The sequence below is a fragment of the Rhopalosiphum maidis genome, chromosome 1 (genome assembly GCF_003676215.2).
Source record: "Rhopalosiphum maidis isolate BTI-1 chromosome 1, ASM367621v3, whole genome shotgun sequence".
NCBI lineage: Eukaryota > Metazoa > Arthropoda > Insecta > Hemiptera > Aphididae > Rhopalosiphum > Rhopalosiphum maidis.
In genome coordinates this window covers 666,989-694,981 of record NC_040877.1, presented here as the reverse complement: position 1 = coordinate 694,981, position 27,993 = coordinate 666,989, and the positions used below count along the sequence as shown (strand labels likewise).

At 24.8% G+C, this 27,993-nt stretch overlaps 3 protein-coding genes across 7 annotated transcripts; 1 reads left to right on the top strand and 2 right to left on the bottom strand.

Annotated features, from left to right (window-relative positions):
- Nucleotides 1–2,063: 2,063 nt before the first annotated feature.
- Nucleotides 2,064–5,374, bottom strand: LOC113549650 (something about silencing protein 10). Its single transcript, XM_026951045.1, has 10 exons — nt 5,358–5,374; nt 4,352–4,505; nt 3,639–3,873; nt 3,463–3,581; nt 3,225–3,387; nt 3,008–3,125; nt 2,759–2,938; nt 2,510–2,697; nt 2,290–2,441; nt 2,064–2,207 (listed from the first exon to the last, which is right to left on the bottom strand). Exons 1-10 carry the CDS (start codon nt 5,372–5,374, stop codon nt 2,115–2,117), a joined length of 1,419 nt encoding a protein of 472 aa, XP_026806846.1. The 3' UTR covers nt 2,064–2,114.
- A 3,263-nt stretch (nt 5,375–8,637) lies between these two features.
- On the top strand, nt 8,638–10,631 carry LOC113548015 (sprT-like domain-containing protein Spartan). The gene has a single exon (XM_026948650.1). It carries the CDS (start codon nt 8,992–8,994, stop codon nt 10,531–10,533), a length of 1,542 nt encoding a protein of 513 aa, XP_026804451.1. The 5' UTR covers nt 8,638–8,991; the 3' UTR covers nt 10,534–10,631.
- Nucleotides 10,632–13,867: 3,236 nt separating this feature from the next.
- On the bottom strand, nt 13,868–27,534 carry LOC113561052 (guanine nucleotide-releasing factor 2-like). Of its 5 annotated transcripts, XM_026967243.1 has the most exons (18): nt 27,446–27,530; nt 27,191–27,347; nt 21,671–21,921; nt 21,274–21,561; nt 20,978–21,198; nt 20,697–20,914; nt 20,521–20,631; nt 19,806–19,945; nt 19,503–19,716; nt 18,871–18,894; nt 18,524–18,704; nt 18,305–18,451; nt 17,791–17,972; nt 17,246–17,420; nt 16,821–17,183; nt 15,816–16,094; nt 15,174–15,305; nt 13,868–15,111 (listed from the first exon to the last, which is right to left on the bottom strand). In XM_026967243.1, exons 2-18 carry the CDS (start codon nt 27,243–27,245, stop codon nt 14,982–14,984), a joined length of 3,111 nt encoding a protein of 1,036 aa, XP_026823044.1. In that variant the 5' UTR covers nt 27,246–27,347; nt 27,446–27,530; the 3' UTR covers nt 13,868–14,981. The 5 variants fall into 5 exon arrangements, with proteins under 5 accessions (XP_026823044.1, XP_026823048.1, XP_026823046.1 ...); XM_026967247.1 differs by lacking the exon at nt 27,191–27,347 and having other exon boundaries at nt 27,446–27,534; XM_026967245.1 differs by lacking the exon at nt 18,871–18,894.
- Nucleotides 27,535–27,993: the final 459 nt, after the last annotated feature.

The window sequence follows — 27,993 nt, the reverse complement described above, 5'->3', positions numbered from 1 at the left end:
TAAAAGTTAAAATTAGTCTAATTATAGGAAATACGTTATGTCAAAAATATTTAAGTATTATCTATGATATTTTTACAATTCAATATTCTGTGTTTCACTATTTCTGTTATCAATATTTTTTTTACCATAATTTTAAACAACCATACGAATATACCTATAGTAATAGTGTGTAAGTGTAAATGTAGTTCTGATATTATATATGAAATGAGGACAATTTTATCTCCGATCTTATGAATTTTTATAACGCCAAGATAATTTTAATTTTTCATTAGTGTTAGATAGTGACGCCAACACCGACCGTATGATTTGTCTCTGTGAGAAATTGTAAAATTTGCATTATAAAATTAAATAGGCAGAGAATGAGAGAATATAAAGTATATAATTATAGTGAAACTTATATATTATAATAAATATAATTTGTAAGCAATTACTAATAAGTAATAATCAAAAGCAACGATTTTATAACAACTCTAATATCTAATAATTTGTTTTCCGAAAGTCAATGGGGGGATATAACCCCTAATCTTCCCACTGGGCACACTGCTGGTTCGATATAAATTCAAAATATTTTCGATACTAATGATAATTTTAACATTTTAAAATGTTTATAAATTATTGCTTCGTAATTAAAATACCAATATACGTCTAAGAAATGCTCTAGATAATAATCTTACCTTTTAATTTTAAGATAGATGACATGATGACATGCACTCAAATTGTATAAATAAAAAAGTAAAGTAGATTATTGTAAATATAAAATTTGCTGTTGTAACTCCGCATAAAACGTAGACCAAACATGCGGGCGTGTGATGTCCTCTGAAGACCAACATTTAATTTAAGAATAATAACTCGTACATTCGTATGCTTGTATCGATGTCGATGATGAAAATAGACAATACATTATTATATCATTTTGACCTATAATAGTTTTGGAATATTTTATTACTTACTGTGGCTAAAATGGATCTATATAGTGAATATTATAATAACAGTAATAACACTATAGTCATAGTTAGAGTTACTGTAGACAATTATTATAGCTTATGCTTAATACATTTCTGTAATATTATCTATCGTCATAAACCATGTTTATCTAATTTCCGATAAAAAATATGAACTTACTATTTACTACGAAACCAATAACTCAATAAGGAGTAGGTATTCAAAATTGCATCTATATTGCTGGGACTTAAAGGACTTTTATATCGGGTTTCGTGAATTAATTTAGTGGTTTAACAAAATTTAATGAATCAAAAAACTAAAAACCAAATCCAAAAACCAGGTTCCCAATAAAGTATTACATACATCATACATGACACATCAACACATTTGTGTTATGTTGTGTTTTATATATTATTAATGCATAGATAACAAAATTATATTGGTAACACGTTACCTACTTATAAATTTAACATATTATTAACTATAAACGACTATAACACAGTGGACGTAGACAAGCCTGGACTAAGGAACAGTGATTGGTAACTTATATATTTTTTGACATATGTACCTATTATTTATTTATGGATGCTAACAGACTCAAATAATTAACAAAAATAATAATATAAATATTAAATAGTAACATTTTAGAAAAAAATTACAACTAATGAATTTTGCTCTAAAATCTAAATTTTCTATTACTGCCATATTTTATAATGAAAAAATTAATCAATAGTTCTAAAAAACCATCTAAAATAATCAAACTCGATCACCCCCATTTTTTCTATAAATAACTAGTTTATTCAAATTCTGCTTTTCGACATTTTTATATATACTTAAAGAACCATATTTTCAATTATTTCAATTGTTTATATCAATAAGGAAGTATCCTGTAGCGACACAAACTTATTTTTTTTTAATTGATAATATTATATAACATCTATTTAAAAAAGGTTCTCTATAGACTATTATCCTGAATAGAGTATTTACTCATAACAGATTACCTTAAAGAAATATTATGTTAAGTTCAAACAATATTTAATTGTATTTCCAGATTAATATAGGCTTAATAATATTACTATTTACATTACTGATAATTCATTATTAAAAAAACATGTTTGGACTTATTTTCTTATATATTTATCATATATTATCAAAAACAAAAACATAGTCAATTAGGCTTTAATTTTTATGCTCTTAGACAAATTAACTTTAATACCAGAAATTTCTCCATCATAACGACGAATTTCTTTACGTGGCTCTGAAATCTGAAATGAAATACAAACAATTATTAATATTTATAATCATATGAAAATCCAAAAGTAACATTTGATTATTAATTTATCAAACCTGTCCCTTCCTGCGGATTTTGGCTTTACGATATTTCATACGATTCTTCACTCTTGGATTTCTAAGTTCTTTCTTTCGTCGAGGCGTAAGTCCTTTATTTTTAGCTATTTGATAAGTTATACCACGTTTTTCATCAGTGGTCATTGGTTCTTCTATAAAATAAATAGTTTTGTTATGAAAACACTAATATTTATAATATATTATTATATTAGTATTATACCTTTAAGCTCTATTGCATTTTCTTCTTCTTCTTCTTCATCATTATTCTCGAATTTATTTGATCGGTTGTCATTTATATTTTCCAAATTATTTTCCTTGGGTTTAACCGTATTAACAGCTTTTTGTACTGGTTTTGTCAGTAGATTGAGTAATTTTTTTGGTTTATTTTTGCTTGCCTTAGAGTTTGATCTAAAATATATAAAAAAAATTAAGTACCAAAAATATTTAATTGAATTAAGCAATTTCTTACTTTACTGTGTTGATATTGGACAATATTTGATCAATCTGAGGTAATATTAATGTTTCAAATTGTTTATTCTGTTCACATAACATTTCACGGTATCGAAGTAATCTATTCATAATAGGATGATTTTGCACCGGTTTACGAACAGATTTCATAAGAAAATAGAACCCAATGTTAGTACAGTAACTAAAATAATAATAAAAATGTAAAATAAGAATAATTTCAACAGCTGTTGATGTAAAATATCAGTATTACTTCAATATAATTTCAAAATAACATTGTATATACTCTGTAAACCGACTTTTTGGTATGTCCTCAGATCTAACTAACTTCAAAAAAGGAGATAATTTTTCTTGTACAATTCCCATGTAGGCTATAATATAATAATAAATAATTTTATAATATAGTATATAACAAATTATATGAATTCCTATTTTAAAGAAAATAATGTTAAATGTTAAGAAATAATTACTTTTGAAATCTTCGATAAGTCCAAAAAGTTCAGGTGATTCTTTCATTAACAATTTTCGTTTTTCACGATCGCTCATTGAACTCAAATCTTTTTTAACAGTCATCATTTGTGTTATATCACTAGTATCAGTTCCTTCTTTTGCATTTTCTGTTACTTTAGTCCCCTAGAAATAATCAACATTAATAAATCAAAAACATACTGTAAATAAATTTTATTTACAATAATGTCAATAACTTACAATAAAAAGTTCACTGTCGAGGTCTACATTTTCTAATTCGGACATCATTCTTTGATGGATTTTACGTGCTTCTTCTTCTTCCATTTTAGCAGTTTCTTCATCCTCTTCCCCCTCAAAACCTAAATATATTTAATTATATTTCATAAAAATATTTCATATAAATATATTTATGTTACCTCCATGATCTTTATCTAAGTAATCTGTATTATAAAATGATCTTCTTAGTTGACCCCAAGCTTTGTCATTAGGTAAATCATCTGAACCACTTTCTGCGCCTTCTATATCACTATCATTAATATTTTTTTCTTCACTGTCATCTGAATGTTGTTCAATATCATTTTTAACTTCTTCATCTTCTTCTTCGCTATCTTCATACTGATCTAGTTTGTTACGTAGCGGAAACACTTCTTCCTAATTACACAAGTAAACAAATTATAATCATTCACTTTAAGACTTTTACTTATTTTCAATGCATTATATTTATACATAAAAATGATTAAAAGATTTTAAATAATTCACTATATATAAAAAAAAAAAAAACAATAAACTTATAAGTTAAAAATAAATTCAATCTATAAATGTTTAAATGTTTACTTAAATAAAAATAAAATAATTTAAGAATAGTTGGTAACAAATATTTATATTATATTTTATACAACCAAATCAAAACTATTATATTGAATTTATTATACCTCAATAAATAACATTTCTAAATTCAGTATTGACAATTTAAATTATTTTTGTTACACAACAGTAAAACTAATCTTTCATAATTTGTATAAGATTAAATGAAAGAGTAATTTAGAAGTATGATTTTCACATAGAAACCATAATATATAAATTATTAACAGGGTTGTAAACAATAATAATAGAGCATAAATTTAATTACTTCGCTCTCCTCATCTGAATCATATGGACCTTGAGCTAATTCTTTTCGTGTCTTTTCTAGAAGAAGCTTTTCGTTTTCGTCATAATCACTCTCTGAATTTTCACCATCAAAATCTACAGAAGCATCATCATCGCTCTCTACTTGTTTGCGTCCCCTTAAAAAAAAATGATTTTATATTAAATAATAAGTTATAAAATTTTAATATATAAAAACAACTAAATCAATTTTATCAATTAAATAAATTCATTTGATTTTAATTCAAACAATTCTTCAAAACTTTTTTTTTATCAATTTTTGATGATTATTGAATGTGTCACTTTAGGCTCAGTAACATTTTTGATAAATTTATTTACATTGTACTATTATCTTGTTAAATTAATATCTAATTCTAATTTTTTTTTTTATTAATACTTGATTATTTTTAAGAACTTTTATAGATATATATTTCTAAACATAATTAATTTATGAATTCATTAAAAATCTCCATTTCTATAAATCTAGATTAGAATTTAATTTAAAATAATATCTTACTTTTAAATTTAATTAAAAAGATTTATACTTTGAACATAATGAACATTTTTGAAGATATGGAAATATAAACTATTACAACGGGTGATAATATAGGTACTGATGGTTCAAAATTAGGAATATTTAAGTAGGTAGATAAATGAAAAAGTATAGTTGTACATAGAAAATAAATGGCACTAATTAAATATATCTTAAATTATCTATGTAAAACTGTAAATTTCTTAAGATATTATTCTCTCTAATAATTAAATTAATAAAAGTAATTCTAAGCAAAAAGATTAGATACACATAATTATTAATCACAAAAGTTATATTATAATATACCTACATCATTATTGTTTCATATAGTTTTTATTTTACATGTACAATTAATATTAAAATGGAATGTATTTTAGATAAAATAACTAACACAATATTTCTAATTTAATATAAACGTAGACACGTATAAAGTAATTTAAATTGATTCAAATGTACTTACCAAGGTTTCTTTTTCATTGTAGTTTTTTTTTTGTATAATTTATTACTAGGTATATTCTAATTAATTATAAGACATTTGGCACGTTATTGTATGTTTAAAATAATAAAACTTCTCAATTTCATTTATTATTCAAAATCAAGATTCCACTGTTCAAAACTCAAGTAAGTACTCGAGAAGACAATAATTTAACTATTGAACAAATTTGAAATTTGAAGTATGAACTATGAAGTACTAAGCAGGTATCTTAATCTCCAACTTTTAAATTTAAATTTTTGAGGTTAAGCACTATCAAAATTCAACTACCATTTAGAGGAGCGTCTAAACACAGGAATGCACCTTATGCACTCTGCGCATGCGCGTAATTTATTCACCACTATCATTGTTAAGCTGTTATCAATACATACCACATATTATATTTGAAAAGTTAATTATTTTGAATTTGTTTCCGTTTACTACATGTTGTATAAATAATATAATAATAACAATTTAAGTGTTAAAATAATTTACAGTTTGTCATTTCATTTTAGTTGTTAAAAAACATGTCAAATGTATAAAGTATAATAATAATATTTAAAGTGCTAAAAAAAAATCAAAAAACATCTATTAATTTTACTTCTTAAAATAAGAATGTTCAGTTTCGTCACAACTTAAAATATATTTTTTTTTTTTTAGTAGTATAGTATTGAGCTGTTCAGTTTCAACTCTCGTTGGTTTTATTAATTCGTTAGGTTTTTCCTGTTTTTTTTTTTTTGTAGAGAAGAATGTGTCTTGAGTTTTAAGTTTTTTATTTGGTGGTTCATTTACTATCTTACTAAAATCTTCATGTGTCTCGTCATTATTTGATGTTGCATCAATGAATGCTTCTAAAGAGTTTAATTGTTTTAATGCTTGTTTAAGATGTTCACTGTTTTTTATATTGTTTATTTTATTGGCTAGACTAATGGCCTTTTCTTTAAATTGTTCTTGCATATTTTCTGTTTTTTTTTTTTCAAGTGTCTTAATATGAACTTGTATTTCATCATCTTTGTTTGAAGTTGCATCAAAATTTATATTTTCTGTATCTGCTGCTGACAAAATAGCAATATCTTCAGAATTTTCTGTTGACATTGTCTTCAGAGCAACATAATGTATGTGCTTACATATCATAGACTTGATTTGGTAATCAGGACAAGAACATTGAAATGTGTGAACACACAACTTACAAATAGAACATATCATTGGACAACATACATCATCATTATTTTTTTTATTTTATAAAACTGACTTGGTGTAAATTCACTTTCAACATTCCAGTTATTCTCACTATCCAGATTGATTGTAAGTTCAAGTAATGTACTTTTATTGTGTCTTTTTTTTATTTCCTGAATCCTTGTACTTGTTTTTCCCTTAGTTAATTTTATAATTCTTTCAACTTTTTTATCACGGGTATATCTTCTAATAGTTGTTATACTTTTATCTAACCGCCCAACTTTGCAACCATTTAAATAATGATATTTTATTGTTTTGTGCATAGATTCTAGATGCATATTACAATTTATACCTAGACCTTTTCGATGGCAATATGCCCACAAACCAACTCTATTGCCATACATGCGATCAAAATATATGCCAAAGTCTCTAGTGTCTGGATCATTCATTAGCTCAAGGTTAAATTCTTTTAAAGCATTATTAAATTCATTTTCATCACACATTGATTGAAGAACTTTTAGAGTTTTATATATAATTCCTTGTTTTTCTTTGCGTGTAGGTCCAGTTATCTTGCAAATGTTTTGTCTCCAAGCTCTATCTACATGCCATGAACATAATAAACGGTGAGGTACTGAGCCCATTGTATTTTGGTTACTTTATGTCGATTGTAGTTAAGTATTTACTATTAAGATAATGTAATTTATATAGATATTAGATAATATTGAATTTTTAAAATTGTAATATCAGTCTTGTAAAGTATTTGAATACACATATTTAAATACTATTTAGGAGGTATTTATACTTGAAAAATCAAATACTTTTATACAAATACTTTTGATAAACGAATTATTCGTCAGTTGTCACATATTTTTTATTTTGAAAATTATTATACTATTTGTCTATTTTATTTATATTTTCCATTTATAAATATTGAAAACTCTTGTCTCCTATTGCTGGTTTATTGTTTATTTGTGAATGTGATTATTATAAAATATAAATATACTTACATACAACAAAATTTTTTGGGAATGATATTTTTTTATCCTCTTATTTATATTTCATTAACAACCTACTACCTAATATTAAAATGAATGTAACATGACAATTTTAAATTTTAAACAAAGATGATGAAATACAAGTTCATATTAAGACACTTGAAAAAAAAAAAACAGAAAATATGCAAGAACAATTTAAAGAAAAGGCCATTAGTCTAGCCAATAAAATAAACAATATAAAAAACAGTGAACATCTTAAACAAGCATTAAAACAATTAAACTCTTTAGAAGCATTCATTGATGCAACATCAAATAATGACGAGACACATGAAGATTTTAGTAAGATAGTAAATGAACCACCAAATAAAAAACTTAAAACTCAAGACACATTCTTCTCTACAAAAAAAAAAAAACAGGAAAAACCTAACGAATTAATAAAACCAACGAGAGTTGAAACTGAACAGCTCAATACTATACTACTAAAAAAAAAAAAATATATTTTAAGTTGTGACGAAACTGAACATTCTTATTTTAAGAAGTAAAATTAATAGATGTTTTTTGATTTTTTTTTAGCACTTTAAATATTATTATTATACTTTATACATTTGACATGTTTTTTAACAACTAAAATGAAATGACAAACTGTAAATTATTTTAACACTTAAATTGTTATTATTATATTATTTATACAACATGTAGTAAACGGAAACAAATTCAAAATAATTAACTTTTCAAATATAATATGTGGTATGTATTGATAACAGCTTAACAATGATAGTGGTGAATAAATTACGCGCATGCGCAGAGTGCATAAGGTGCATTCCTGTGTTTAGACGCTCCTCCATTTAGTACCACGGAATTAAAGAATACATAGGTGATCGTCCGTATTTACCTCATGGTAACATTATTATTATTATCTACCATGGTTCAAATGGGACGTTGTCGTCTTCTTAGTGATAAAAACCATAGCCTTATACTGAGATATAAGTATAAGGTCTATGATAAAAACACATGTTCGCTGTTTTCAAAACATATTATTTTATCAACTACCTATATCAAGACGTATTCAATTTTAAATATAACTGTTTTATATGGTCAAATATAGTAATTATTAAGGATTATGATATCAACGTTGTCATTAACTCATAATTAATTGGATCGTGATCGTGTATTCGTGTATCGTGTTATTCAGTGCCTCAGTGGTCAATAATCGGTACTTACTCGTCTTATTCTTTACCTCAATAGTCGTTAGTCAATGGTTATTTGATTGTTTGTATACAGTATTACGGTTTAATATCCACCGTTTCGATCATGGTCTGATATTGAAATTAACATTCAGCATGAACTGTGATGTTTTTAATCATAGATAATCTTACATTAACTGCTTTAGTAAGTAATATTCAATTTAGATAATAAATTGATTGGTTTTGTTATGTTGTGAATGTTTTAAAATGGATACAAGCAACGATTATTTATTCGCTCTACAATTACAAAACGAATTGGCCAATTTTGAAGACAATGGAAAACTACGTTTTATAGATTTGACAAAATCTGAGAACAGTTTGGCTTCTGGCCCTAGGAATGAAAATATAGTTGATTTGACTGATATTGGTACTAATGTTAAAAAACAAAAGCGTAATGCTAAAGATAATGTACCTCGACCAACTAAACGATCTTATACTCAAAATGTAGAGGCTACTAAAAGTGTAGTACACCATTCTTGGGAAACGTTGGACCCAAATCCAGATATACACGGTTTATTTTTGGCATTTAATCGACAGTATTTTTGGAGTACATTGGACTCTGTAATGATTCAATGGAGCAAAAGGATGACAGTCTGCGCTGGTTTATGTAGATATCAAAATGGATTTTGTTCCATAAGCCTTAGTGAACCACTTTTAAAGCTCAGACCTCGAAAGGATCTAGTTGAAACGCTATTACATGAAATGATACATGCATATTTGTTTCTTACCAATAATAGAGACCATAGAGATAGAGATGGGCATGGGCCAGAATTTTGTAAACATATGTACAGGATAAATGTAGGAGCTGGCACTAAAATATCGATTTATCACGATTTTCACGACGAAGTAAAGTTGTACAAAACTCATTGGTGGAAGTGTAATGGACCATGCCAATATAATAAGCCATTTTATGGATATGTAAAGAGGAGTATGAATCGTGCACCAGGACCAAATGATAATTGGTGGGCTAATCATCAAGCTAATTGCAGTGGAATTTTTGTTAAAGTTAAAGAGCCTGAAGGATATGGATTGAAAAAAAAATCAACTGTTCAAAAACAATTGGATGTTAAATCTGCTAATAAAATAACAAATTTCATTACAGTATTGGGTCCTCCAATAAACAAAGATCTTCATAATGATTCTGAAATATATTCGAAACCAAAAGAAAATGATAAAAAGTCTCACTTAGACGACAAATTGAATTCACTCACAAAGAAAGTATCTGAACAGAATGCTAATATGTCTTCTAAATCTGATGAATGCAATAAACAAAATGCTCAACAAGATATATGCTTAAAAAATTTAGATGAAACTACATTATGTCCTATTTGTAATGAACCTGTATTAACAGACTGGTTGAATGATCATTTACAAAATTGTGATCAATTAAGGGAGATGTTTGGCAATGAAATTAATGATAAATGTAAATGCCCAGCATGCAATAATACAGTTGATAGATCCTTAATGAATGAACATTTAAATAACTGTAAAATGTTGATTAATGTGTTTGAAAACGACTCTGTGGATATTCCTGATGATACCAATTATGTAAACTGTCCATGTTGTGAAAAAATGGTTAAAGAAAGTAATATTAATACACATTTAGATATTTGTATGTCGTCAGAAATGCCAGAAACACCAAAGCCAAATGTTAATGAAAATAATTTAAAATGCCCATGCTGTGAAAATATATTTAAAAATGTTATAGAGTTAGATGATCATATAGATAACTGCTTGTCAGTATGTTAATAACCATAATTTATTTTGTATTTCACTTTTTGTTTACTTAATATGTTAATATATTTTTATCTTTATTGTATTTAAAATAAAAACAATGCTTATTTTTAGAAAATCCAGAAAATATTATTATAAATGACTTAAATAAAAAACATTAATGTTAAACCAGAGCTCATCTGCTTCAACTTGTTAAAAATTACATGTCTCTTTGAGAAAATGTTTGGATATTTTGTGATTTTCATTATATAAACTGTAAATATTTTTATGAGTTATTGCAGTATAATAATTTTGATTGGGTTATTCACAAATAAATAAATAAAAAATAATGTATGGCATGACATCGTTAAATTAACATTCATTTTTATTATAATATAATAAATATTTTTATATAATATAATAACAAATACTAAATTCTGTTAAATATTAAGATTATTTTTAAATAAAATTAATTTTTATTCCTGTTGTTATTACTAAATTAACAACAAACCAACAAAAATATTTTGTAACTAGTAGATTGGTAAACACTGCTAAGCTATTTTGCTGAGAGATTTGTAAGGCCTAGTATCAGCACTTGGTAACCTTATAACATAACGATATTTAGGTTTATTATTAAAATAATAATTATGATTATGAAATATACAAATCTATTCAGTGTTTACGGAAACAAGGAACACTTACATAATATATATTCAGCAGTAAATTTATGGTAGTGATGCATATTTTTGAATTTGATTTGCAGATTATAAAAATAAAACAAGTGGGTATTTTATTTTTTTAATTCACAATTTGTTTAACTCATGTGTTTTGAATGTGTATTAGTGTACAACACAACTTAATGTTTTTGATCCATATTGACTATACACATACTAAATCTAAAATAGAGCTATTTCAAATTTGATTAATTGTCTAATCTATATATTGAAAATGAAACTTTTTGAGAATTTTTTCTGCTTAAATAATAATTATTGCAAGTACTTATAAAGTCACTTTATTTTTAAATCTCACACCATTACAGTAAGTCATCTTTTTTATTTTTTATCTAATTAAAATTTGAATTGTTAGTTTAACATAAATGAATTCAAAATTGAATATTTTTATAACATAATTTATTTATTTTGTAAATTGATCAACTACAAAAAAATCAAGAATATTATTTAATATGTTATTACCTCAAAAAACAAAAAAATGTTAAAGAGTTCTCTTTTTGAGCTTGTATAAACAAATGGCTTCAACTAAATATTCTAGTACAAATAAATACTGCATACCTATAACACTTTTTTTTTAAACAAGTTACAAACATAATACTATACAATTTATTTTAACAAAGAATAAATATACATGTTATCGATATATATTTTTGTATATTTAGCTACATCATAAAAAAATCGCATTTCAAATATTAGAACACCTTAATACTGCTACATAAATTATGTAAAGGCCGGTCAAATCAATAAAGTTAAATACATCTTTTGCTATTAAATATAATCATAAATTTAATACATAATATATTATATGCAATAACTAATGGTGTATTTCTATTTAAAATGTTTATTGTACATAATTTTTTACAATAATAAAACAAATTAAATTAAATTCAATAATTCTACATTTGGGATACATAAAAAAAAAATGTTTAAAATTAACATTTGTCTAGTAGCAATATAGATCACATCATTAATACATATTTAAATTTTATAAATTAATGAAGAGATGTCATGGGTGAGAAATTAATTTATGATTAAGTGAAATGTATTAATTTGTCTTATTTTAATGATATGATCAATAACAAACAATACAAATGTGTGACAATACATTAAAATATAAGATATGCCATTTTGAATAATTGATTAGGACCATAAGATGACGCAGAGCAATTTTCTAAATTTATATTATTTTAACAAATGTTCATTGTTTAATAATGCTGAAATTAATACTAAAAGCAATTTAGCAAAAATAATAAAATAAATAAAAAGTTAAATCACTTTTAGAAAAGTACACATTTTCTTATACAGTTATATAATAACCCAAATGCGATAAAGGAATATGTAAATATACAATAATATCACCATAAATAAATAATGTAAATATTTATGGTAAAGCATTTAATGGTAAATATAAAGTATTTCAATATTTTATTTCTAATACATACATTTTTTAATTTATGCTATGCAGTTTTACAAGTATAATTTAAAATGCTTTATGTATTCTGACCATTAAACTTTTTACTATAAATTTTCAATATAATACATTTTATACTATGACATATGGACAAATTGTTTTTAATAGATTTTACTCAATCTTAATCTTGGTTATTTATTATACAATAATTGTATAATTTAATTAATAGGTAGTTAAGACAGTTATTCCATCTTTTTTTTCTAGATTTATTATGTCTATATAATATTTTTTTTTTTTTTGGCTTACAATTGTTATACAAAAAATTGTAGTATTAACCAGATTCTTAAACAAATATAATATATATAGTAAATAGTCATTTTATTAAAAAAATAAAAAATAAAATAAATAGGAACTAAAATTGTTCAATGCTATCATATTTTCATCAAGTAAATATTGAGGTTACCTTAGAGGTAAATATTATTTATTGTTAATAAATCGTTTATCCTCAACAATTGACATTTTTTAGTTTTAGATTTAACTAATATTTTATAAATGTAAATGTAAAATAATACAATATATAATTTATACTATATATATATTATATACTTTGATTTAACTCAAGATACTATATAATTTTGGTGTAACTAATATAATATTTTTGATTGATATAAAATAATAATGATTTTACATTACAAAGATATTAAATTTATTAAGTTTTAATAAATAGGAATTAAAAAAATAATAAAATTATTCGCCCAGAGTGCTTTTGATTTGTTACATTTGTTTTTAAAACAACACATTTTTTTCTATTTTCTGTAATATATTACATATATTGTGAATAACGTACTGCATTTATTATGTTTAAAAACAAAATACACTTGTGTGGCACCACAAATAAAATATTGATAATTTGTTTTAGCATGTAATTAATTTATGATTTTACAAATGTATTTTGTTCTGCAACATAAAGCATGTACATACATAACATTTGTTACACATGATTATTATTTTATACGTTATGAGGTCTCTAGGAACATGTAATGACAAGTATGGTGTATGATATAAAGAAAAATAGAAAATACTGTTAAAAAAAATAAACTTTACTACATAAAAATAAAAAAGAAGAATACTTAATAATAATATTAATAATTAAAAATAATGATGTATAAAATTTCAACTAGAAAACATTGCTTAATAAAATAAAGTTTTTTTTGAAAAATGACTAGATATTTACTAAAATCTATCTTATTTAAGACCTTGTTAATTGTTAGCTTTAAAATTTGATCTAATTTTAATAATAATACGAGTATATTTGATACCCAAATGAATGAGTTATTCCAAATTTACCAAAAATATAGTAATTTTAAAAGCAGATTGGATGTACGAGAGCTTGTTTCATTTCACTTACTATAACGCAAGTTGTGGGTTGTTATTTTTCCAAATATGAAAGCAATGATTAATCATGAGCTATGATAACATAATAATTCAAAGTGGTGCATTGATAAATTAGTATTAACATTATTTTTAAAATTGGAAGTGCTCATTAATTTTTTTTTTTTAAAACTGTGTTAACTTTGCATTAAAATTTAAAGTATTAACATTTATGTATCAAACTTAATCGAAAAAATCAACATAAGTAAATCATGAATTCTTAGTGAAAGTTAAAAGTGTGAAAAGTTAGTATATATTGAAATTTTCGTTAATTGTTGTACACAGTGAACTTTAGTATGAATAAGTTGGAGCACTAAAATATATTATTTTATGACAAATTATTTATCAATTACTAAACACTTAGAAAAATATTAAATTTTTAAGGTACATTATGTATTCTTTACTTTCCAATTGAATGGTTGAATGGATGAAGGTGTCAAGTGACATTTTAAAACTTTTTTAACCTTTAATTTAATCATACGTTGTAACAAACATGACACAACATCATATTTTTTTTCAAAACATTTAATTTGACACCTTTATCTATATAACCGTTCAATTATTAGAGAATTCAATAATCTATATTAGTGTTTCTTAACCTTTGTATTATGACAACACACTATTAACATTTTTCATATTTTGTGACACTCGATAAAAAAAAATAAAAATAATACCTATTAATTTTTGTAAATATAGTATACATTTTGTGTCATTTAATATTAGTACTTCCCACGATATGTTTGGACTTACTCGGTGACATACCGGTTGAGAAACACTGATATATATGCCCTAGAAGATTATGTTTTCATTTGGAAAAACACAAAAAATCATTGAAAAACAACAGTTTTTCCACAAACTGCTTTGAATATAAATTGCTACATACATTAAAAATCATATTTTTAAATATACTTCTATGTAGTTTTTTTACTTCCTCTAGGCTTAATGCTTTCACTGATTTGCCACATGGCTTCTTCACATAAAAACTCATCAAAATTGTTAAAGAATGCAATGATATGATCATGTTTCTTGAAATTATAGCATCTAAAAATATTTTGAAATAAGTGTTAATTTGCATAGTCTGATATGTAATAAAATATTATTACCCTTTTTTAAATCTCTTCATATTTTCCACAATATTAAACTGTTGCCATCTTTTGGAAAAATTAATTATATTATCTGATATATAATCATTGTTGCCAATGTGTACAAATGTTAAATCTTGTAATACTAGTCCTCTGAAATAAAAAGGTTTTTTAAATGTTGATGTATATTTAAATAAGGAAATACAATACACTTAATTGTATAACAAATTTAATTTTTTCGAATACATTTTTTTTAATAATGTATATTGTTGAATATTTCAATGCTATCAAAATAATCTTAGTAATGTAAGTTAGATAACTGTTGTAAAAGTGGTTCGTAAATTCTTTTAGTTTAACTACTAATAAAAAATATAAAAGATAATATTTACATTGTATATTTTATTTCATAAGGCCAGACACGCCAGTATTAAAATAACTTTGTTGTTTTTGTCAACTAACTTATTGTAGTTACATATAATTAGGTTAGCTTAATCGTTATAATATGCATGTCTAGATATATTAATTTAAATAACAATAATTTTTATCTCAAGTAAATTGGTGTAAACACAATCGTTTTTTTTGTTGGTTCATTATCTTATTATGATTATTAATTACCTATAAGATTTTAAGTTTAATATGTTTAAATATTCTAAATTGTCTTACATGTAAGGGATGCAAGGAGGATTTGTGTCTGCTAAAGCTTGTCTATAAGCTCTAAAACTTGACGAACTATCAATCAGTGCACAGTATTCTTTTAATCCTTCGGTAATATATTTTTGCCATTCTAGACGTCTAATCGGTGCACTATCTAAAGCAGACAAAAGGGCTAAATATGAATTAAAATTATTCATCTTTCTCAAACTTTTCATAATTTTGATAAACTTTAAAACATAACGTTCACGTTCTTTAGCTTCATTTTGTTCTAGTATACGCGATCTCGCCCTAAAAAAAGTATAATATTACTTATGTATTGATTCAGGGTGATTCATCAAGCATGCTCAGTCCAATTTTTCTTTTACTAATTAATTAATTTAAATTTCATATTATATAAAGGTCATATTTTAAAATATTTAAATTTTTATTATTATTAAAATTAATCTATGGCGATAGAAATTTTTTTTTTCAACAAGACATGATTTTTTTTAGTTTTGAGGTATCTAAATCAAAATTCAAAAAAGTAGTTTTTCAGTTATATATATGTATATACTGAAGAAAAAAGTCCTTCAAAATGGTTTTACAAATATATAAAACCGATGTAATATTGGGTCTAGTATTTACTTTACTTACTTTACAGGCAATTTTTACCAATTATAAAATATTAATTACTAAAATGTTCAAATAATTATAGCTCCCATATATCATAGAATTATCATTCTAATTCTTTAAAAAAACTGATTTGAATTTAAATATATTAAAAACTTCAAAATAGTCATTTAATTAACAATTTACGGGGAAAAAAAATTAATTCTCAACAACTATAGCCAGTGAGATTATAAAGACATCAAGAATCTTAGTATTTAAAAATATGGTCCTAAACTCAGAATTTCAATAAAAAATATTATTAAAGAAAATATAAAGATGAACATGCTTGGCAAAAATCCCTGTATAGAAAAACAATATATTATACATTAATTAAACATAATTTATATTTTCCTTAAAAATACATACCAGTATGACATTTTGTTAAAATGTTCTGTAAATTCTGTGAGATTTGGACTACGCTCTTCATTTTGTTCCTTAACCCAAATTAAAACTTCAGGTATCTCAATTTTCATAAATAGTTCTGAATCCAACATTGTCATTTGTTCAGCAATAAGTTCTGTTTTATAGTCTAATAAAGTGGCTTGACGAGTGTATATATTTTGAGATGGTAATAGAGCATTAATTGAAGTATTATGCACCAATTTTGCCTGATACCTTTCCAAAAGTTTTACTCTGAGTGCTTTTGCCATAGTTAAATCCCCAGCACATAATAGTTGATATACAAATTCCATGAGAATTTGCAACACTTCATTATCTAAGTCTGTTAAACTATAATCAATTGAATCTTTTAAATATTTATTCTCATAATTTTAAAATTTGTATTCACTTACGTTAAATCACTAACTACTCTAACTAACAGAGAAAATGACTCTCGACCAGCTCTTTGCCTATTTAAATCACCAGAGTTTTGAAACCTTTGATGTCGCATGCAAAGTTTTTGTATTAATTCTAAAGGTGATATAAATGTTCTATATGTTGTTAAAAACGCTTCTTGATACATAAAATCTAAAGTTAAGATAAAATATTATAAATAGTTAATAAATAGTAAATATACATACAGTTATTCATAGTGTCTTCACTAATATTTTCAGCTTTAACATTTTGAAGGTTAGTATACATTTTAAGTTTCATATTCCAAAGCAAAATATTTTTCAAAAAAGGTACATAAAAATAATATTTTTTTGATTGATGTGTGACTATTGGTGTTCGCACACTATCAGGGTACAAACAATTTTTTATGGACGCCAATGGTTACACTCTATTATTATCTATACATATTATATTATGAAATTCTATTTTCAAATAAAACTTTATGAAATAATGAGTGTAGACACTTAAGTGGATTATTTTGTATAATACAGTTTTTAATTTTTACCATTTTTAACTGCATTTGTTGCATGAACTACAAGAGCATCTGCATGCCCACCACGAACAAGTGGTCCGTCTTCTTCTGGTTTTTTAAATAATAGCCATTGAGATACATTTAATTCTTCCATAATGTTAACTTCACTAATATCAGTTTGTAAAGGTTGTTCAGTAGTACTTGGTGTAACATCCCTATAAAATATATTATGTTATGTTAAACTTTTCAATAGGTTGAAAACTTAAATATTGGTGAAAATAAAATAATTGCATAGTTCAAAAATATAATTAAAATCATAATTATTCACTTAATAATTAATGTTTGTCATGTACAAATGTATATACAATTTTTTTATGATGATCAATAACATAAAATTACAATGTAAACTATTAAGATTAAAACCATAAAATTACTTAAGAACTACTCTAGTAAAATTTGATAATATATATTTTATTTAGTTCAACCTTCAATCTACCAATAGTTATACTAAAAAATAGAAATAAATTAATATGTTAAGTACTCTTACTGAATTTCTAAACATTGAGTTTGAATCGGAGTTGATATAACTTCGGTTATGTATACTTTATTTGGAGTATTAGGTGGTGTCAGTTCTCTATAAGGAGATGTCATTATTTTACCTCGTTTAGGCGGTAATGCAGGTGGGTCAGAGTCACTGAAAACATATAAATATTTTTTTTAATTCAAATAACTTCTTTAATTTAAAATTTAAGAATATGTCTCATACTTGGTAAAATAATATTGTTGACAAGAATTTTCAACACTATAACTTTGGATTTCACTCTGATACTTTTGAGGTGAATGCCAATTACTTTGATGAAGCATTGTGTATGTATGAACAGAATGACGTAGAAATTCCGTAGTATTCCCATGCGTACAATTGCCAAACATTTCCATGTATGCCATTACTATGATAATTTTATGTTTAAAGTAAATTACAATTATAATATTCAAATAAAGAACAACATTCTATATTCACTCTAAACTATTTTCAAACTAAATTTAATATAATTTCTTCTAACTAAATGGTAACTAACATGCACAAAAAAAAACCTATATTTTTTAACATCTTACCAGAATATGCCACCGAATGAAACACTAAAGAAAAATAAATTTATAACTATAAATTGATTTACCATAAATAATAATCATATTAAAAAGAAAATTATTAGTGATTTCAATTATTTTATTAATTATTCAATTTTATATAAACCACAGATCATTTTTTTTATTATTACAAAAAAGAACTTATTCATTTATGATTATATTTAAAATTAAATAGATATAATAATTACCAATTGAATACAGAAAAAACCTCTAACAGATACCTATAAATAGTAGATATTTTTTTTTTTGAAACAAACTAATAACATTCTATAAACTGAACCCTCTGAAAAGTTGACAAAATTTCAGCTACCGAGTTGACAGTATTTAGAGGTTTTACTATATTTGTTTATAGAGGTACAATAAAAATTAAATTATTTTATTTATTTACTTGTTCATTTTTAACAAATATTTAAAATATAATAATTATAAAGTATTTCAATAATTGTTTACTGCTAACATAAATATATTACACTAATATTCATACCTCTAACGTTAAAAAAAAAAAAAACATTAGATGTTAATAAATGGAAGTCTCATGTATATATTATATATTTATTCAAAATCTTTGAGTAAAAAAATCATGTTATAATATAACTTACTATGTTTCTTTTTTAACGGTAAAGGTGGTGGATTTGAAGGATCCACTGCAGGGTTATCAAGTGATGCAGTATGTGTTAAGGCTTGGATACTACAATGACTGTTATTTCTATGGAAGTTATATTGTGTGGCCATTTCATCCATAGATAAATTGTCATAAGTAGACCTTAGCCTTTGTCTGACTATTCGTTTTTTTTCTGGCACTGGTGGTGGAATCTAGTAAAATTAAAACTTCCATTTAGGTATTGTATTGAAATATATAATAAACAAATTTTTATTTTAAGTTGAATGAAAAAATAAATTACTTCATCATTTGTTGTTAAACAATTAATTTCGTTTGATACTACAGTTCTATTAGTGATTTGATGTATTGTTGTGGATTTAGAATGTGTCCAAACTTGATTAGATGCCTGATGAATAAATGCAGTTTTCTTTTCTACCATTGCTAATAAACATAATTAAAATTTAACATTAAAGAAAATGTTAAATGAAGGATAAGAATTCAATCTGTCTTTTAGTGTTAAAATTACCAATTTTAAGTCTAAAAAAGTAATTTAAAATTTATATTAGTAATATTTATAGCATTCAAACCTGTTTTCAGAAATCTTAACATTATTAGGCCAATCAAGAAGTAGAAAATAAAAATATAAGCATAATTTACATATAATAATGAACAAATATGTATAAAATGCATTAATTTTGTATACACCTGTTTACAATAGATCATTTTACTTTAATATTAAACTAAACACACAATGTTGGTTCTATTTAATGAAAATTTTCCGTATTGTACATTTATAACATGGAGACAACACACGTGAGTGTGATGTCCTCTTAATATATGTTTCTCCATACTAAATAATTAATTATATTCTTATGTTATTTTACAGTTGTAAAAGTTTTAAAAACAGTTATTTGTCAGTTTTGATTAAATTCTTTAAAATAAGTAAATAGTTAATTTTAAGTTTAAACTGAACCTATAAAATGTTAGAGATTTTATAAATATTAAAAAACACTTACTATGCTGAGGTGGATATTCAGAAAACGGAGATATTCGTTTTTCATTGCCTTGGTCTACTGAAGCAGAACTGGAAGAACAGTTACAATAGCCACATACATGATTGGTATCATCTAATAATTCATATAATTAGTATTTTATATTATTATTTGATAAATGGATCATATTAATATCTTACTAGTTAAAAAAGAACTATCATCATTGGACATAGCAATGTTAACTTCATCATCATTTAAAATTGAATCTAGTGAACCAATTGATGAAGACCTATCCGAAAGGCTTAATGGCTCTAAAGATAAGTTACATAGAGCATGCTTGGTGTTATTATGTCCAGTACGACGTTTTGGTGGCAAAGGAGGAGGAGAATTATTTTGGTCAGTCTTTTTTAACCATGTTCTGTTTGGGAATAATTTTGTTAATAATTAGACAATGTTTTTATTAAATATCACTTAATCTTACCGATCAGGTAAAGGTGGCTTTGAAGGAGGATTACAGTCAACTGTATCAAAGGAATGATTACTTGTTTGTTCTAATATTTCTCTTTCCCTTGGTGTTAATGGTATATCTGGTAAAGAAACTCTTTGCTTCAATTCATCAGGAAGTTTTAATGAATCCTCATCTTTGTACACAGTTTTAAGTACACCATGGTTAAGTTTATCATTAGTTAATGATACCAAGTTCTAAAATTTACCAAAAATATTAATTTAAAATAATAACTGTATAACAGAAAATATATGCCTATATTATTTTAATACCTGAATAGCCAGCTCAACTAAGCGCAGTATATCTGATACATTATCTGTATTGATTGCTTTTTCTCCAAATATGAGAACATCATCACATAGCTTAATTAGTTGTGCTACACTTTGGTACACTTGATTTAAAGCAGATACAACCAATGAACTTTGCTCATTAATATCATATGATTTAAACACCCCACAAATTGTTGTTACAGTTTCTAAAACTACTGTACCATTTCCAGGTAACATTTCTAATTTATTCTTTGTTACTACATCAAGGAAATGTCTTAAGGCTATCTGAACCTACAAAAATGATTTTTTAATTAAATAGATAATTATTTAAATATTAATAAAATACCAAATTTACATATTATCAATAAAAATAAAAATAAATGATACAATTAAAACTTACTTGTCTAACGTTAAAGTCGATGTCATTAAGGGACCGCTTAGGACTACTTCCAGATGAAGCATGTCTTTGCTTTGGCAAACCATTTTTTGGCGAACCACTTCTAGAGCTGATGGCGCTATGACTAGGTGATCGCATTGCTGATGATATAATATCCAATAAATCTTCTTTAAATGAACGAGCTCGTCTAGCAAATTTATTACCACTACCAATGTTACTATTCCATTTTTTGTACTTTTCATCCGGGACGACTCCTTAAAACAAACAGTACAAGTTAATATCACAATAATTTTAAAAAAAAATCTACAGTAATGCAGTACATTTTAAGTATACTTGATATGGCACAAAGCTAATATTTAACACTTTACTACTTCAGAATATAGGCAGTTATGTTATTACTTATTTGTGGACCGTTGATCCAAGTACACAGACTACAGAGATAAAGAATCTAAAAATAGAGCATCTAACTTAAATGAGGGGGGTACGACACTACGGTCGTACACGAATGACGAGTATGGAATGACTATAACTATACACGCCCGACTGTCTCAAACATGCAGTTTCACACTTCGCTTTCAGTGCTCACTGCTCACTGTTCAGCCAAGTTAATCTTAATATTACTTTAGTTTATAGACTATGTATTGACAACTATCCAATTGTCGTACCTACTTATGACTTATCTACAAATTTTACATTTGACGGAATCCGCGGAAATAGTTTTCAACATTTCATACTCGACGAATACGTGTTTAGCGCCTACGAAATTGGAAATATGGAATCAAATAAACATTAAAACAATAGATTGTAGTATTGTATACTTATTTAATTATTACGTCACGTCTACAACACCGTATCAACGATCAAGGTTATTACTTATCCATACTTAGTCATTTGTTTTAATTTTATACAGATACAGGATGTACGTATATGGTAAATATATATAGACACTAAATGAGTAACCAAGTTTGGACAGAATTCCGACGGAAACATAATATGATTCAAAACAAATTGACTGGTAAATGTAAGTTAATAGAATATTTTTAACAAAAATTAATATCTAAAAATGAAAATTTAGTATTTAATAGGATTCGAATACTTAATGATAGGTAGGTAACTTTTTAATATATTATTATTAACTTTTTTTTTACAATAAACGGATTTAAATTTTAAATTGTATTTATTATAGTACCTTTAAATACTAACCAAGTACTTATTTGTTGTTAATATTAAACTCATTTTTATCCTATAAGTTATAGATATAACGCAATTAAAAATATATACAAATAAATATTTTGAAGTAGGTACGTGGTATTAAGTAGATGATAATATATTTAATTTATTTAATTATACGACGTCCTACTCGCATGATGTGTTGTCTCTGTCTTGTTAAATGATATAATAACAATATAAAATTTGAATTACCGAACACAAATTGTCTATGTTATTTGCTTTTTTACTATTTGTAACTACACAGCTCGCTACATAGATATAAAAATACAATCCATCCTTTATGATTTTTAAAAATTATGTACTTACAAATTTGGAATTACTTTTTTCGATAAATTACGCATACTTTTTAAAATTATTATTAATATAATATTTGATTTAAATATTCAAGTGTTTCATTAAAATTTAAAAATAGTATTTATAATAGAAATCAATTTATTGAAAAACCATTTCAAAGAAATTACGATTACGTTATCTACCATTATTTTATTTTAAATAATTAATAGGTCATACATTTAGAGCCATACATCCGGAAGTTCGTGCACTAACTACCGAAATGAGTAATAAACACACAATTTGTTAAAATGCAACAAATATTTTGAAAAATCCATTAAAATTTAACCTTTTTTTTGTTCCTATTTCAGTGTAAATAAACTGTTTTAAGTTTTTTTTCAATAAATAGTACTTATGATTCTAATTACAAATAATTTGCGAAAAATGTGTAGAAATAATTAACAAGTAGATATTTCATTTAAAAGGTACAGCCGTTTAAATTTTACAATTTTAATATTATGAGAGGCCATGCGCCAGGAACTACCTACTATTTTAGTACCTAGTTAATACTTATTATTTAATAAGGCTCAAAAATTATAGGAGCTAAAAGGCATAATCTGCACGAAATATTTTAATATACGCATGAATAAGTGTAATATATTATACAAAAAAAATAATTCAAAATTTCAACAAAAATCTTTTTTAATAAAAAAAATTTTGAGAATCGTGCCGTTGTCATCAAATTAATATTCAACTGCGACGATAACAATAAATATCTACGAAAAATAATACTGGATTTTATAGGTACTCAATATTATTTAAAATACTTACTACCTATAGTCTATAGGTTAAGAAAATAAATCAATTTTTTTAGAAAATATTAAGTATGCTTTATATGCGTATAAAAATCAATTGGATAAATAATATGCACTTTCCCTCCAAAATTAACAAAATATGTATTTTAAATTTCCTATTTTAAACTTGCCATCGTATTGTTCGAATTTCTAGCTTGGTCTGAAAGAATACCAATAAATCGAGAGCATACAGAATAACATGCAACTTCTGAACCTTATTTATTAATATTACCATTGATTTTAGAATATTATTATATTCTGAAATCAATAATATTACTACAACAGCCGCTGTTGCTGTTTTGGCTTCTTGCGTATATAATGTATATCTATACTATTTATACTCGTCGAGTTTAGTGATCTGAGCTGATAAACGTAGAGAGCGATTACTTGTCATACCTAATTTTACACGTAAGATACATCCTTTAGATAAACCCACCGATGGGTGAGTTTAAACTCACCCAATTTCCCCTCTCTATCATAGGTGGATTGTTTGCACAATTACATCTTGGGGAGGTTTTAGAGCCAAGTTTCTATTCAATGAGATATCCCTGGGACCTCAAAATTTGCAACTGTAGCTAATAGGTGTAGAGAGCGACCGAAAGACGTCATATATAATTGTGATACTTTGATTTGTAAGATTACCTAACTACCTACAATGAATATCTGAGAGTCATCGGGATCAGGAGAATGGATCACATATAGTACAGAAAGTGCAGGTTTATCATAGGAAATCGAGAAATACGCAAAATATACATAATATTGCATGTCACACGGTCACACGACGTATATAATATTTAAACTACATAGCCGCATAGATACTTTAATAAGCTGTAACTTTTATATAACTACCTAGGTACTCGTTTCCAAATATTTATTTTCGTGTTTTTGTAATCAGAAAAAGTAGTGTTAATTTTAAATGATGTGTCTGTTAAAATGCATTTGTTACATTACTTTATTACTTTAGTAATACTAAATACAATATCTTTCTTTCCTGTTCTATTAATAATTGTTTTTAGATAATTATATATAGAAACTAAAATAACAATATTTTATTTTTGAAAATCCAACTATATGCAATTTAAATTATAAAAACACGCGAAAATATATAAGTAAAAGTACACATATTTTAAACTCTCCATGCTATATATCAAGTATATATTTGTAGATACTTTTAAATTTTTGTTAAAGTATAATCAACCAAATAATTTAAAATATGTGTATTTTTATACTACAGCTATTGCATATTTCTTAACCAAGATAGAATGTAAATAATAATTTAGAAAACTAGTCAAAAAAGATAATTTCTAATTAATAGACTACTGGCAAAATTAAAACATAAATAAAAAATATAGAAGTAAAATCATTTAAATGTAATATTTTATTTTTTATTTTGCTACAAGTAAAACTAAATGCTATAAAAAAACAACGTCAACAATGGTTTCATTAATTAATATGATTAAATTAGGTATACAATTTAAAATTATAATACTATATACATATTTTAGCATTTAATTTATTTCAATCTATTAAACATCATATGTTTTTTACTTAAAATTAAAATGTTGTAATTTAATAATTATCAATTTGTATATTTTCCTACTATGAATTATTTTAACCAATACTTTATTTTCTATTCTATTTTCATATTACTCTGTTACTATGTGTATAGTTATAATAATAAACAGTTTTTTATATTGGGCTCACTTATTAAAATAAATAAATATACAACTGTAATTAAAAATTTAAATGTTTTTGCAAACATTTGTTCAACTTCAATTATTTAGACTTAGGAAAATTCATATTGGATGTTATTATGCAATTATATTATTATAAATATTATTATCTAAAAAATTCCTTAATAAATCAAATATAGGTTATAAATTCTAGTTCTAGTGGACAATAATTTATAATTATTTAGAAAATGTACAAATTATCCTAAGGAAGCAACACTAATTGTTCAAATTTTTGTAACTTTACTGAAGATCAAAATAAATATTTTTTAGTGCCTATTGATAGTTTCTTGTGAGTTAAATACAATTATTGTGAGATGGCTGTTGTTGCTTCTAATATAATAATAGAACACAAAAAAAAATCAAATAAATTGCCCACAACCCAGGGTCCTTTATATAATACATTACTAGAGAAGGCTTAGCCCTACCAAAATTAGTATCAACCCTCTCAAGATAATTTAATCTTCAAACTCTTACAATATCAATTCAAAATGAATATAGTACAAAATAGTATGAAGCGCACCTACACGCAACAAGCAAATATTCAACCCCAATATAAATAATACTAAAGCAATAGACATAAAATATTTTTATTTGATTATTGTTCTATAAGTTTTTATATTTTATTGTCAAGTTTTAAACTGATCTATTTTCATTTTTTAATGTAGATAATTCTATAACAGGCCACATTCAATAAAAATGTAATGTAAGTACCTATATTATTTACCTACATTTTCAAAAATTTGAAAAAATGCTAATGTATCTGATTTTAAATTTTTTTAGGAAAACTTAAAACAAGTCAAAATAGTAATAGCTATATTACTAATTTTTAAACTCATTAGTAATAATAAAAGAAAATTAAACTAGAATAAAAAATAATAATTTTATTTTCATAAAAGTAAGCAATGAAAAGAGTATAATAAACCCTAACAAATAACAGTTATTACATGATTTTAAATGAAGGCTAAGCTCCAACGGTTAGGTTAGGTTTATTAGGACTACTTTTTTTTAAAGTTGTTGGAGGGGTTTTAACCTTACAAGATTTTTAGTTGGTTGTCATTATATAAGTTCTATTAAATGATCTGACACATTTAAACATAGTTTTAATGTAAAATTATTATATCTCCATGATCCGCAGTGTGTTTCTTAATCATTCAAAAACTAACTGAACGTTGTATACTTAATTTATTACATATTGCTGATACATTTTATTATGCAACATATTTAATATTATCTCCTCAAGAATACACTTATTATCAAAAAATGAGTTGTATATATTTAAAAAAAGTAATTAGTTGATAAACAATATTTATTCAAGTATTTAATAAATAAATAACTTTATATGTTTAATGATTTGTCAAGACTTATTTAGTAAACATAAGCATGCGTGTGCTCAAAAACAATCTACAACGTTTACATAATTGATTATTAATACTTACTACATTGCTCAATTTCATCATCTTTATCAGAATCATGTTTATTCGTCGAAGACATGTTGTTAAAAACCAATCATACGACGAAACAAACCATAACTGAATGTAATACATTGTTGATCATGTTATGTGTCGTTTGAGTTCAACATGATCAATCAAATTGCTGATAATCATTTTCATTATAATGAATTGAAATGTAATTAAAGAAAGGTATATGTAGATATGAAACTAGTCACTAACAAGCTAAGCTACTACACTTACCATGGCTGATTATGCTTAAACGCTGAATGGTGACTGTTTACTTGAACCAATCTGGTACAAAAATTATATTGTTCCATCATGAATTAGTACCTTGTATAAATATTCATTATTTATACTCTAACACTAATGGCATTAAGAATTAACTCAAAAATCTTAATTCTGAACTATATTTATGAAAAATTGTGATATTTGTTGGCGTTTAAAAACTTTTTATCACATTATTATCACAATATCATATAATATTGTTTTTGAAACCACGGTATGAGCAGCACAGAAAGTTTTAGATATCAATACGCCTTGGTTTTAAACATTTGCTATCAAATGTTATCAATTTATCATGTACAGTAAGGTTGTTGTATGTACGCTATACGGTATGTACATAAGTGTAAAATATGTTTATAGTTAAAAAATGTGCACTAAGATATTGTTAACAAAATGAATAATATTGAATATTATTTTTTTGTGTTTACTAAATAATTTTAGTTTTTTATTTTACATACGCATTTGTTTTTATAAATCTTTCTAATCAATCATTACCAAAAATTACT

Excerpts from the sequence above, each read along its gene's own strand:
- LOC113561052 (XM_026967243.1), bottom strand. The coding sequence starts at position 27,245 with ATGTCTTCGACGAATAAACATGATTCTGATAAAGATGATGAAATTGAG. Across the intron at positions 21,199-21,273 it reads TAGTTGAGCTGGCTATTCAG|AACTTGGTATCATTAACTAA; the intron begins GTATTAAAATAA and ends GGTAAATTTTAG. Across the intron at positions 15,112-15,173 it reads ATGAAGAGATTTAAAAAAGG|ATGCTATAATTTCAAGAAAC; the intron begins GTAATAATATTT and ends AAATATTTTTAG.
- LOC113549650 (XM_026951045.1), bottom strand. Across the intron at positions 3,874-4,351 it reads ATTCAGATGAGGAGAGCGAA|GAAGAAGTGTTTCCGCTACG; the intron begins GTAATTAAATTT and ends TTGTGTAATTAG. Across the intron at positions 3,388-3,462 it reads TCGACAGTGAACTTTTTATT|GGGACTAAAGTAACAGAAAA; the intron begins GTAAGTTATTGA and ends GATTATTTCTAG.
- LOC113548015 (XM_026948650.1), top strand. The coding sequence starts at position 8,992 with ATGGATACAAGCAACGATTATTTATTCGCTCTACAATTACAAAACGAA.